A 14382-nucleotide genomic window follows, 5' to 3' on the forward strand; every position below is an offset into this window, starting at 1 on the left:
CAGCAAAAACCAAAATTGAGTAGTTTCTGAGATTCCAAAGATTTTCAAAACCTTCCTCACCAGAGCTCTTTTTTTTTTTTTTTTTTTTTTTTCTGGCTAACAGGGTCATTGGAAGTTTTACCTGTACCCTAAAGGTTTTGAGATGCAACAGCATCTATTCTGGCACAGTGAAAAATGGCTGAGGTTGGAGTAATAGGCTTCTGTCACTGGGATTTTATGAGCTGACATCTAAGAAAGTGAGTTATTAGTGGCTATTAGTTTGGACCATGAGAAAAGAAAAATGACAAAGATTTCTTGGTCTGTTCTCCAAAATGATAGAAAGTAATTTACATTTCTCAGACTATGTCTACTGTCACAGAATTGCTGTACTTCGAACACTCTTCAGGGAAAACTGAGGATATCCTCTGTTTTTCATCTTAATGATTCTGATTGAGTGAAAATATGTTGTAATGGAAAATAATGTGAAGAAACTTTCACTAGAGAAAGAGATTCTATTCCTTTATCCCAGGAAGAATAACAATACCCGGAACATGAATAAATCTTAAGGACCATAGGTAATACTGAACTAGATAGGCGAAGCTTTGCAATAAGTATTAACTTCCAATATCAAATCAAACTGAACCATAACCAAGAAGTGTGATTTCACTACCACTGAAAAGTGAAAGAGTGGATGAAGGGGATGGACAGTGTGCCGAGACAGCTGGCTTGCTGGATCTGTAAGTCAATCTACTTTGAATACTTCTGCTCTCTATCTCATGTCTTTGAAAATCCCCAGGAGATGCAACATTCAGTGAGCCCTTGAGGAATGTCTGTCCTTTCTGAGAATGCTCAGAAACTGAGAAAAGAAGAAGGGCAGAAGGGTAAGAGCAAGCAGGGAAAAGCAGTAAGTAGGTCTATTACACCATTGTGCTAGAGTCAGAATCAAAATCTGCCTTTTAAGGTCTTTCACTCAATTTTTTTTTAAACTGAATGAACAAAATCAAATATCTCTGAAGTGTCAGCCCTCAGTCTTTCTAATTAAAGCATGATTTCACAGATGATAACTCATTTTATCTCCCACTTTTTAAAGCAGAATCCAATTGTGCTGTCTAAATTGTGGTATCAGCCATTTGTTACTAAAACTTCATCAGCACTTTATTCTTTACGACTCTCTATTGTTACAGGGCTCAAACCACACCCACTGCATGAAATTATATTATCTCTGAACTGTGAAGTGCTAAGTCCTGCTTCTGATAAACACAATGAATTATATCCAATTCTGTGAAAATCACACATCACATTATAGTTCTTGCTGTGAGGAAGTGATTCTGGTGAATTCCACTGAAAAGTAATTTAGACCAACCAACCAACCAAAACTAGAAATGGATTCCCCCCCGCCCCCCCCCCCCCCCAATTTTCATTGAAGTGCTCCCATTGGGCAAGGTCCAGCAAACTCTTAATGATCAGATACATACAGAGTAGTTAATTTGGTAAGCACTCCCCGATGACTAGACAGGATGTTGCTGTTAGAGAACTGTGATTCAGCATCAAAGCAGTCTTCGATGAGAGAACAGTTATTACATATTTTGTAATGTTTTCTAAAAGTTAATGGTGATATAAAAGGTATAATCTTTGTCTTCTAGGAAGTTTTGATACAAACATTTACTAGGTCTAAGGACATTAATGAGAATCATATATAATTATGCAAGACCATAAACTATTTGGGTTACAGGAATAAATTGTAAGAGGAATCTCTGGACAGGAAGAATGGTTAGATGAACAAATAAATGTGTCTTTCAACTTTTATTTAGTGTCATGGAAACAACTCTATGCCAGGAAGTCATATGATCTTCTAAAAAGCTTTCAAACATGGATATAAGCACAAAGTCCATGAAACTAATGACAATGTATTTCTGACAGCTTGACCGCATCAAGCTTTCCTGGATGTTATGCTGTGCAAGAATGCTTGTTTCTGCAATGCCTTTCTATTGACAGGCAGATGAATCTGTTTTTAGGTGCTGAGATGATTTAATAGTATCCTTATATCAATAACAAGTAAACAAACTACACAGGAGACTTGTTAAACTCTTAATTTCTTTTTTAATCAATAAAGCACATGGAATACTTATACAGGAAAAAGAAAATGCTGTGCAGAATGTTGTGGTTTTCTTAAAAAGTATGTAAATCCCCGTTTATTCATGTTAAGTGGTATAGTTAAGAGCAGTAGATTCTGATTATCTTATCTGCCTCTATTTTTGAATGGGTCATCATCTATACAACAGGCAATTGAAGAAATTAACCAATTAGGTTATGCAGAATTCATTAGATGAATATGACCCTAACTCCAGCCTTTTGGTGTCAGGTGAGATGAAAACCCTTGGATTCAGTTTAGGGTGGATTCCCCTGACTCAAGCTCTGAAGAAGCGGAACACAATACTCAAAATGATTCAGCACAGGATATGTACTAAAGGGCTCAGGTAAGGGGTCAGGGTATGTGGGTTGTGTCTGTAGTAATGGCTCATAGTAATGACTTAGAGTGAAACCAGACAAGCAAAGGAACTGCCCACAGAGCACAAACAGCTGCTCAAGATTGCTCCAATGGAGATGCTGTTTCCTAAGATTTCTAAAATCATGTATGGGATCAGCAACCTCTAGAACAACCTGATATTGAGGCAGGAGAGTGCAGAGAATCCCAACCCTATAGAAAAGTAACTTGTCCATTTCCATTAAGTTACCTACTTCAGTGCTGAAGTTAGGTACTGAGCTGGGTGGGCCAGAATCCTTTAGTTGCCTAATTTCTATTTACACACCCAATTTATTATTAATTTTTACAGAAATTTGCTTCAATAAAAAATATTTATCTTCATAGTTATTAGAATCACGTTACAACCCTATTGTGTCTATTTTTAGGAATAAAATTGGTTACATGCTGTAAAATTAGGTTCTGGTACCTTTAGTACCTGCCAAATTTAAGTGAGATGTTCCTGATGCTTGCAATATTGCTTTCAGTAGGTTTTTCTGTTGTATATCATGAAAAGCAGTAAAATACTGCTCTTCCAGTGCTGTGTGGAAAGGCTAGTATGGATAAAAATAACAAGTTTACTAATGGCTAAGAATCGTGTAAGAATAATGTGCTATAGTGCTATCCCCTTGACATACTTGTACGTATGTATGTATACTTATCTTTTAAATAGATATTATACATGATAATAGGACAAATGTGCAAAAAAGAGAAAGCATCATGAAAGAGAAAAGCAGTGTGGTTATACAAAGCTTATTACTGTTTTTACACTGCAAAGAAAGTCTAAAATGAAACACTGATCTTAAACATACTCTACATTGATAAACACTATTGATTTATTTTTGCATAGTCTTCATCTAGGGAAATAGACTGTTCTTGACATGTATTTTTCAGTTAGGCTGATGCTTTAAAATAAGAAATGAAATGAAAAGCTCTGGTTATCAGCTTATCATAACTAAATAGTGAAAGACTTAAAAGTACGCTGCCTAAGAATTACGTGTGTCTTACACAACTTGTGAGTAATTTCATGAAGCCAGGAAAAATGACCTCATTGTTAACAAACGGAATGAATAATAATAAATACAAGTATTTCCTCATCTACCATAAATTTTCTACGTGTGCATAGGTGAGTCACAATTCCTTCAAAATTCTGTTCCTTTACAAACTTATTAGAGCTTAACAACACTGCTATGCCTTTTCAGAGATACTGTGAGAAAAAAAAAAATTACAATGCCAACATGTTCAAATGCTATGATGACAGGTGCTATTTAATTCTTTCAAACAAATGGGCAAAATAATACATTTTCCTAAAGTAAAACCTACATCTTACATGGAACTGAAATCACTGCTGTATTCATTTATCTTCACAGTTCAACAAATAGATTTTTGGTTTCTTTCACAATGAAAGAAGCAGGGTTTCTATCTACAATTCCCCTATGTCACTTTTTTGCTTCCATTCATGTGTTCAGTGCTCAGAGCCCTTTCAGGCAGGGGGCCCTTCCAGCTGTCCAGATGAGCACAGCAGCCACGTCCCACTGCCTCAGCAGATCTCCCAGGCTCTGCAAAGCACAACCACCCACAGTGTTCCCACGGAGGGCTCTGCCCTCTCCTCTGACTCATTCTGCTACCTTCAGCAGACTGCTGCTCTGAAATAACCACCTTTCCCACAGACTCCTGAGAAACTGCCAGCACTTTCAAACTCAATCCCACTTGTTGCGTCCACATAAGCTAGCCTTTCCCAATAACCACTTTCTCTAACTTAGGAACTAAATAAAAGGCACTGAAAAGAGACAACACCTTTCAAGCAATGAAACACCTTCTGGCACACTGTGAGAGTTTTACTTGTCAGCATGTTCACCCCAATCTATATTCTCTTCTTGAAAAATAAGTGTTTGTAAAATTTTTTGCTCTTTTTTAAGCTATTACTATAAAGACAGTGATAAGCAAAAACCTTTTAGAAAACTGCTTTTTTTTTTTTTTCCCTCAGTGCTATTTGTCCCAAGAGGAGGAACAAATTTTCCTGGCTTCCTTAGCAAGGCAAAGCTTTTCTGCCAACAAATATGTCTTACAGAACTTAGAACACCTCCTCAGCATTTTCTGATCTACTGGCAATCAACACTGAGTCATGCTGAGGCAGCATTACAGTTTGCCAGCATGCATCCTTTTTCTCCTGTTAATTTCATGTGGCTCCAAGAAACACAGGAAGCGCTCAAGGTCATGGCACAGCCATGAGCCTCAAGGAGAGATCCTCATGGGAGGAAGACAAGTGCATGAAAGAAAGGAAGAAACTGAATGATCTAAATAGAAAGAAAAAAAATTCTTAAAGAAACCTTTTGCTATCTACATTTCAGTGTATTCTCATATAAACTTTTAATCTTTGACACAAAATAAACATCATTTTTTAAGTGCTTATTCAGTATGCAAATTCTTCATCACTTCTTAAATTCCTAAGTAATAAAGATGAGCTGTGACTTATAATACTAGAAGAAGCTTGCCAGTGCTGAATTTCCTATCTGTGCTCTTTTGATAATTTTAATTTTGTACACTTTAAATTCATTGGATTAAATAGCTACACAAGAAATTTACAGTGACAGTTTATGAAGCACCCTGCTGGCTACTCCAAGATATACAGCAAGAGTCAAACTTTCAGGGTGCCTCTAAACATTTTCTGCATAAATATGGGCATTTCAATTTGCAGATAAAATTATGCCCCTGCTTATTTGAGTACAGTGTGCAATCAGATGGGCTTGAATGATTTGCATGTTTTTAGGCCTGCCAAAAATATATTTCAAGTTTAAACAGTTATGTGGTTTAATGGATCAACCCTTTATGGTCCTTGACCATAAAAGTCTCTTTCTTGGAGTATCCTTCATTCAGCTGGACGTGCTAAAATGAGCAGAAAGAGAAATCCATGGTATTTCAGTAATTTTCACCCAATATTTTGGAGGTGTTTCTGTCTTCTGAGTTGCCATTGCATCAGCTATCACAGAGGATTTGGTGCATTGTCAAAGTTTACATGTTCTGCCTTGTGAATTGAGAATCTGCTTCCACAGAACTGACATTAGGAGGGAATTTTGAAAAGTATGCATTTTCCTTTTGAAAATCATAAGGTGATAAAAAAGACCGGGATTGCTACATACGAGCTGACCTGTTGTGTAATTTGGAACGAAAAATGATTCAACATACATAGGTATATAAAAATATGATTACAAACTTTCCGTATTCAAAAAACATTAGAATCTTTCAACTCAGTTATTCTCCAAAAATGAGCAATGCTTAAAGGTATATTCTTGAAGATCAAAAAATGCTGCAAGGTTGTTAATTCTTTTTTTGCATAATTTCTTTGCATGTGTTCTTGATTTTCTTCTTGTTTTTCTGCTTCTTGTTTTTTTTTTCATGCACCAGCATTTGGAAAGCATTGTAACGACCGCATATAAGTTCATAATTTTACAGTAACATTTTGGAGGCAGACCTGAGCAAAATTTTCTCTGTTTTTTTAATTTTCTTTTTTTTTTTTTTATTTCTCCATTTTCTTCTTTAATGGCCTTTTGAAAAATCCAGCCTGCAAAAAAGAAAAAAAGTTACTAAGAATTGCTCAAACCATATAAACCATAATGGCTACATTCATGTGTTGGTTCTTATTACTATTTTAATACTTGCCCTGCTATACAAAGTTAATGAATATTTTATCATGTCACTGTTTTTCCTGGAATAGAAAAACTAAGTACTGTTAATATATAGTTGAGTGCTGAATCATTGCTTTGCTCACATATTGTCAAGGATTAAAGTGCTTAATAGTAATCAGTTAATCAGTTGAATAAATAATATTTTATTTTATAATGTAAAAATTTTCAAGAGAATATGCATGTTGAAATTTTTAAGCTGCAACCTTCTAACTTAATTTTGAGCAAAATATTTAGCCTGGAGAAGAGTGCCCACTTGTGGCAAGACTTTCACCACAGGGCCTAGCATCTCTTGCACAACAGAAAAAAACCTAGCTGACGGAGGTCACAGCCAAAGCTGATGGAAAAATTCCTTAAGAAACCCTTACTCATACTAAAATATATTCTTTTTTTTCTTTCCCTAACATAATGGCAATATAGGTTTGAATCAGGAACCACCACTCACTCCATATTAGAAAAAGACAGTGTTATTTTGTAATTTTTTCAAGATTTCACACTACTACTTTATCTACAACTAGATAAAATTATTGTCTGTGAGGTTCTAGTTATAAGAAAGAAATGACGGAGAATTTGAGCATGTTTGTTCAGGCTCCTGAAGACAAGGAGGTGCAGCTTACCTTCCACAGAGCAAATATAAGCAATGCAAGAATCAAGAGTCCGGCGAAGATACTCAGGAGGATAACCCATAAGGGGACTGTACCCGGTGGGTGTTCTTTGGAAATCTTGATCATGGTCTGCAAAGTGTTTAGAACATAAGCAATAAATAATGTGTCCTTCCAAAATATCAAAACAGCAGCAGTGATTAATCCATTTGCAGTGATTTCCCAGGGTACCACTTCATTTTACCAACAGGAATTAGTAGGAGGGAATTAAGAAAATAATCTCCAGCATGAAAGGCTGGAGATTATTTACACAATACTTTGCACTTTTGTAAGTGCACTCATTTATGAGAGTGGCACTGCTACAAGTCAATGATCATTGTGCTAAAGGACACAGGACTGAAATAATGAGCAGTGGAAGAATAAGCTAAGGAGTTTCTTCAGTACACTCTCCCTCACTCAGTGCCAGCCTCCTGAAACACGGAGGTAAGCCTAAGTGTAAAAGTCTGTGTAGAAACTAACTTGATTTTAAACATGGCATATCTGGTGTAAACCCAACAGAAACAAGTAATCACTTTTTAATAAATGTGACCATGCAGGAGTTTGAATTGACTAAAGAATTCATTAGAGACCAACTTTGTAGTTAAAAAGAACATTGAAGAACTGAACACTAAGCATGAAATTATGTCCCTGAAAAAGTTAAATCTGAAATTCCTTGTTTCTCATTATCTGCAAGCCTCTCAGCTGTGTTTTTACTCCTGGACTGAATTTTTATCTGTCACTTAAATTTCTAGACACAAAACCAGCTAACAATGGACCACTGATTTTTGCATTTTCAAAAATATTTTGTGCAAGATGTATTTCACATTGAATATTACTTTTCTAAATGTTGGAATATTAACAATAAAAACTCATAATAAGATTTCTGCTTAAAAAATGGACACTGTAGTAAATAAGCTCCTCCATGTAAAAGTTATCATAAAAGACCATTGTTTAAACACTATAAATGTTTGAAACTGAGAGTAGTTAAAGGATGAATAATACCTCTAACAAAATTTTAGACATTTCTCTTTATATCTGAAGCCACTGTTATCATGTTATATATTTCCTTATCTACAAAAATCATAACAAAGTTCTGAAAAATAAAAGATCCTGTTTCACATCTATATCCTGGGTTACAAAGTAGAAGGAAACAATAAATAAGGAAATAGTAAAGAAAATACCAAGTATGATCAGTTTGAATTGACTCACAACAATTTCAATTGTTCAACTGAATTGACTCAGAACAATTCAAATACTATTGATTCCTGAAAAGAATTTTAATTATATTTTTAATTTACATAGCTGCAGGAAGTATTTATATTATAGCAAGCAGAAAAAATTCAGATAGTACTTATCCTTGCCTAACTACATTGGAGGGTACTGGGTTTTTGGTATTATTTTCTGACTAATTCTCACATTTCTACTGCAATACAAAATCACTTCTGCTTAGAGTAGGATAATGCATTACTAAAAGTAACGATCAGTTCATGAGTAATGGATGAAAATGAATGGTTCCATAGCACAAAAAGTTCTATGAAGAACAAATACATCAATGATCCCATTCTTACCTCCAGTTTTTGATGGTCATTTCTCAAAATCAGTGATGAGTTCTCACTCCTAAGTAATGCTTTCACAACAAGGGTTAAGCTGTGAATACTGGCCTGAAAGAAGAGAGTAGTTCCTATGGTTTACAGTTAGGTATTTTTAGTAGAAAGCTTTGTAGCAATGAGAGGAGTGAAGGAAAAACCTAATGCTTTGGGGGATGCTGAAAAACATAAAAGTCAGTGAAACTGCTCATGTATGTCACCTCCAGCACACATTATTGCTTGAAAGACAGCAATATTACTTTTAAAGGGTAGATAGCAGAGATTTCAAAAGAATATTAATTAATTCTGGAATACTAATGACTCTCTTCTGGTTTTTTTAAATCAAAAATATTCTTTCTAGAGTTGAGAAATCTTCATAGAGTAAGGCTTACTTTAAAAATATGTGCTCCTTCTTCTATCTGCTGGATTAGATGTGGATGCATAAGTAGCAATTAGAAAAGGACCATCAATACAGAATAAGTAAGGGGTGCCCTCTCACCATGATTCTAAACTCATGCTAAATTATAAGTACTTACTTTAGGGATAAGAAAGTGCATGAGACCCAGTTTTAAGAAAATTTTAAAATAGCAAAAGAAACTACTTCAAATACTAGAGGAGACATTTAAGAAATTGAAAGACACAATTTTAATAGACATTAGAAATATTGGCTTAAGTTTCTCAAACCCAAAAGTTTTCTGAATACAAACAGGATTTACTTACTTTTATGATGGTAGGTTTCCATACTCTCAAAGAAACATTCACTTGATATATGTCAGATGGGACCAGCGCACAATTAATAGAGGCACAGCTGTATGTATCACAGTCCTATTTAAAAGGGACCACCATGAGGAAATAGGAAGAGACTTTTCACATCATTAAAATGAAGCCATGTAAACTACTATATATACAGACCACTTGCTTTGACACCAATAATAAACTGGTATTAATTACTGTAGCTTTTTTTGTAAAAATGACACTGCAATATATAAAAAAGGTTGAGATATTTGTGCTGTGCTAGAATAGACTCAGTTTTTGTAGGATGGCAAGCCCTGAGGAATCTCTGTTGCTGCAGCTATGGAGCAAAAGTCATCACAGAACTCCTAAGGGATGCACAGCTTGTGAAAGCAAGTGTTTTTCTATCAACACTGTTATGGCTCTTCTGAAGTGTTTTTCAAATCTTGGGACACCTGAATCTCTCAAGCAGGGAAATAAGTGTGTGTGAAAATTTGAGTAGCTTTACTTCCTAGCTGTAAGTATAGCAGGATTATGTTGCAAAAAGTTGGAAACCGTCACTTAGCCTAGACTTTTTTCACCTCTGTGAATGACAATGATAAGCATGGCAAGATACTCTTCTCATGGTTTCATTGGCACCAGAAACTCCACTTGCATCTCTGTGCTGAGGACACCTTCCCCCTGACCTGCTAACATAACTACAGCATCAAAATCCCTTTGTAGCTCTTTCATCTAAATGTGAAGGGCTAGTCCTTTCCAATTGAAATCATCAATTACAGTTGCATGGAAAATCTGCCAGGTCTCCTGGATGTCTAAAGAAGCTGAAAGGGACATAAGAACCATTAAAAATATTCCTATTTATTAATTACAATGGAAAAATAGACAGTAATGATTTACTAAGCTGTCAAATGTGCTACTGCTATTTACATATTTTTTAAATTAAACCACAAATTACCTAAATTTAGTTCCACATTGAGTTTTGCTCTAGTTGACATAGAAAAGGTTTTCTAAGTTATTAAAACAAAGTCAGTTTCCAAATGATACAGTTTCAGAGCAGTTTTTACACATCTTTTTAAGAAGTACTCAGCTCCAAGATCTGGATTCATGTCTGCAGTGAATGTATATATGAATAGGCTTACCATAATTGTATCCCTTGTAGGTTCTTTTATTTTTGACAGCACAAATGGTTTCCCAGTGCCAATCTTTAAGGGATCTACAGGGTAACTACTTTGGCAGATGGCATTCTGTAAGCAAAAATACAAGCAATATTCCTATTGTCTGGATATGCAAACTATTACAAAAAATGATCTGAAAGCAAGTCAACATTGATAATATTTAATAACATTTATAATGTTTAGTAGCCACTAAAATAAAATAGCATATTGCAAGAGTGCAGAATAGGAAATTCAGATGTCTATGTATTGAAGTATTATTATTCAAACAGCACATGAAATATTTATGAGATAATTTAACCTAAACTCTATGCAGCTACTTAAACATCTGTACAAGCAAACAAGAGCTTCCTGCAAGATGACCATTATGTGAACCAGCAAGAGCTGGCTATTAAATGAGCTAAACAGCTTTTGCATGGGAAACCACAGAGGTTCTGCCCTAGCAAGCAGACAGGCAGGTTAAGTGCAGGATGCAGAATCCTCACTGGCAATATCCAGGGAGGTGGAGTGGATGCCGGAGCACTGAGGGATCTCTGCGACTGCTAGGAAAGCCTTTGGTGTCTTCAGTGTTGGGGAATTGATTTTTTTCAGTCAGGTTGTTGACTTTCACACTGCTAGCATGAAAAGAATACAAATCCTCTGTAATGCACTTTGTCACTCTACTATCACTAGGTGTAGCTAGCAGGACATGAAATTTGTGTCTTAGAAAAAACAAGATTTACTGAGTTTATGTGCAAATGTGTCAAATGGGGTGATTGACTAGGAATGACAATAATGGGGAAAGGAAATCAAGAACAGACAGAACTTCATTTGTATTCCAAATATGGGAGTTTTTTGCTCATTTGATATTTGTTTTGTTTTAAAGTGAATCTCATTCATATATTTTGGTTTATTTTTCAGTTTGGCAACACCGGAAAACTAAGTGAAATTATTAGCAGGGAGGTTCATGCCTATATGTCTCTGGGTGAAAGAAAAAAGAAAAGGTTTAGGTCACTACTTAGTGAAAGCTGGGTTTTTCAGCCATGTAGTTATTGATACAGCTCTAGCTATAATATCTACAGCTCTAGCATAATGGAATTTGTTGGAATTGTGATCTCTGCCAGTTGCACTGGAGAACTGAAATGGAAAAACTCAAATGAGGGCTGCAGTGAAGAGCATTTGCAACATATGATCTACCATCCCCTTCAAGAAGTCTCAGTGCCCCAGAGAAGGAAGAAGCCAGAGGACTGCTAGTGCTGGAGAGCAGACATGCATGAAAGTTAATTTCAGTTCCCGAAAGAAGAGAAGTGTCAGGAGGTTGGGCTCTAGGTGGACACAGCAGGATTCGAGCATTTGCAATAAGCACTTCCAACAGCGAAGAGAATATGAGGCTCACGTCTGAGTCTGGACATCTCAGCACTTGCAATATAACAAACTAGCCTTGTAACAGCGCAGCTATTGTTCAACACCATTTTAAATCTGCTTGTTTCCTTTTATGAACATTTGTCCCTCTGTCTTATGCACCTCTGCACATACTTTTAAAAAAACCAGTATCTTGTTATTTAGACTAAAAGCAATGCGTAATCCCAAATGCCTGCAATGTGAAGTTCCTTAAACATAAATTTCAAATTTAAATTTATCATAAAAATAGAAATTCCTATCTTACCTGCGAATGTGACAATGCAGTAAGGTAGAGAAGAGTGTTTTTGGCAGCTGTTACATTGGGAAATAAGATCTGCAGTGTGAGGTTTGGCATTGGAAAGTGTTCACCTTTTTCAATCTATAAAAAAAGAAAAATGTTTTGACTAGTACTTTCCTCATTTTGCTGGAATTTGCTTGTGAGTTTTTTTCCTTTCCTGTGTTTTTATTTTCTTCTGTTCATTTTTACATTTCCACAGTTAGTTATGCAAAAAGTGCTTTATAGGGGAGAGAAGCCACTGTATCAGTGGTGGCTCCTGCTGGTTCCTCCTCAGGTGTGCTTAGGTAATTGCTCTTGTGCTCACCTGTTCCTCTCTCCTGTTCTCTCTGAGAGGACACATCTGTAAGCAGCAGCTCTTTCTGGAAAGACCTGCTATGGTGGAGGATTGGGTAACCACCTAGGTGGAATTGCTGGCAGGGGAATTGGTGATATCATCTCTGAAGTGGACAAACTTAATAAATGCTCAAGAACCTTTTAAACTTTTGCCGTCCTGGCTACTTATTTGTGATTAGCTGCTTGCAAAGAGGAGTTTTACTTTACAAGATCATAAATGGTATGCTCTGCAATCCAGCAGCTTTTTGACTCAGAAAACATAGATTGGCAAATGAGATGAATAATGCCTTAGATGTCCACAATATACAAAGAGAAAAGGTAGCTGGGAAAAAACACTGTAGTGGCTTAAAAGAAAAGGAAAAAACCCCTTTGTCATTGCTATTTAGTGAGAACAAGAATTTTATCATTTTTTACAGACAGAAGTTGATTTAGAGACTTCTATGCTTCTATATGGGACCCTTGATCAGTTTTGTATTTGACAGTGGGAAACAGGATGCTCTCAAGATAACACAATTCAGTTTTGCTGCAACTTTAGGTTGGACTTTTTGTCACAGAATCATAGCATTGTGGACTGGTTTAGGTTGGAAGAGACCTTAAAGATCATCTGAAGTTCCAAGCCCCTGCCATGGGTAGGAATACCTTCCTTCCACTAGAAGATGTTGCTCAAATATGGCCTTGAACACTTCTAGGGATGGGGCATCCACAACTTCCCCAGTGCCTCACCCCATAATATCCAATCTAAACCTATCTCCCATTCAGTTAAAAGCCATTCCCTGTTGTCTTATAATTACCTGTCCTTGTCAAAACAACTTCTCCTGCTCTCTTGAAGCCTCCCGTTAGGTACTGGAAGGCCCCAGTGAAGTCTCCACAGAGGCTTCTCTTCTACAAGTTGAATAGCCCTGACTGTTCCAGACTGTCCTCACAGGAGTGGTGCTCCAGCCCTGTGATCATCTTTAAGGGCCTCCTCTGGACCCACTTCAGAAGGTCCATGTCCTTACTTTGGACATGGATGAGCTGGATGTAGTAGTCCATCCGGGATCTCACAAGAGTGGAGTCCATTGGATATCTTTCCCATGTGATTTTACTTTGCAGTATCCATTCAACCAGGAAGACCACATTCTTGGAGCATGGCATTTACCTATTATAAACCTGACAGGATTTTGGAAATGGCTGCTCTAACTTGCAGCAGGGGTAGTCCAAGTTCTCATTTACCCAGGCATGGTCTCTTTTTCCAGCTGAGGATATAGGGTCTAAAACCCACCAGAACTACTCTGCAGGAGACAGACCATCCAAGACCTTCTAACTCACTGTGTTCCAAAGGAAGGGAAAAAAGGGTTTTAAGCACAAAATATGCATGTAGAGGGTTTAATGTATTGTATATCTGCTATTAAAATGGAAAAAATATAAGACACTACCTATGTCATACATTTTTAATTGTTTCTTACCCTATAATGTAGCGTAACCTCATCCCCGATCTGCTCTGTTGTGTTAATGGCAGTAGGGACAGTATCATTTGCTGCAATTATAACATGGTGCTCTTTGAAAACGCTGTGGGTTAAAAAAACACACAAAAAAGTAAGCACACAGACATCATAAAACCCCCTAGGAGTCAATAATATAGGTTTTTTTATTATTTCATGAATTTTAGGACTGGTATTGCAATTTAGAGCGCACTGCTGCATCCACTGAAATTCAACTGCTCTGCTCCCTGACTAGGCCCCACTTTTTACCATGTACATTTAGAATGCTTTGTTCAGATTTAACTGCTAAAAAAGAAAATACTATTCCCAAAATTAATACATTAGGGTCTGATTTTGCTGTCCTTACTCTAGGTTGCAGTCCCTTATCCTGGGCATTGACATGTGAAACAGGCAGGATCCTGTAAAAGACAGAATCAAGCAAAACCAGAACAAAGCCAGCATATTCTAAATTCAGCCTTATTCCCTATAGGACAAACAAAGTCTGAAAATACATGCAAAATAAATTTGGCTTAATTATTTACATCTGCACACCACAAAATGTTGTTACCCAATAATATACAGAATACTTTTCAGGGA

General features: G+C 36.4%; 1 protein-coding gene across 1 annotated transcript in view; it reads right to left on the minus strand.

The window, feature by feature from the left end:
• Window positions 1-1854: 1854 nt before the first annotated feature.
• Window positions 1855-14382, minus strand: part of ITGA1 (integrin subunit alpha 1) — a 73383-nt gene continuing 60855 nt past the window's right edge. The window contains exons 24-30 of the mRNA XM_058823882.1: window positions 13771-13873; window positions 11960-12073; window positions 10282-10386; window positions 9131-9235; window positions 8393-8485; window positions 6801-6917; window positions 1855-6062 (exon numbers count right to left, since the gene is read on the minus strand). Coding sequence (XP_058679865.1) covers window positions 6018-6062; window positions 6801-6917; window positions 8393-8485; window positions 9131-9235; window positions 10282-10386; window positions 11960-12073; window positions 13771-13873 — 682 coding nt within the window. The 3' untranslated portion in view covers window positions 1855-6017. The remainder of the gene's footprint in view (window positions 6063-6800; window positions 6918-8392; window positions 8486-9130; window positions 9236-10281; window positions 10387-11959; window positions 12074-13770; window positions 13874-14382) is intronic.

Source organism: Ammospiza caudacuta, chromosome Z (genome assembly GCF_027887145.1).
Source record: "Ammospiza caudacuta isolate bAmmCau1 chromosome Z, bAmmCau1.pri, whole genome shotgun sequence".
NCBI classification, from domain to species: Eukaryota; Metazoa; Chordata; class Aves; order Passeriformes; family Passerellidae; genus Ammospiza; species Ammospiza caudacuta.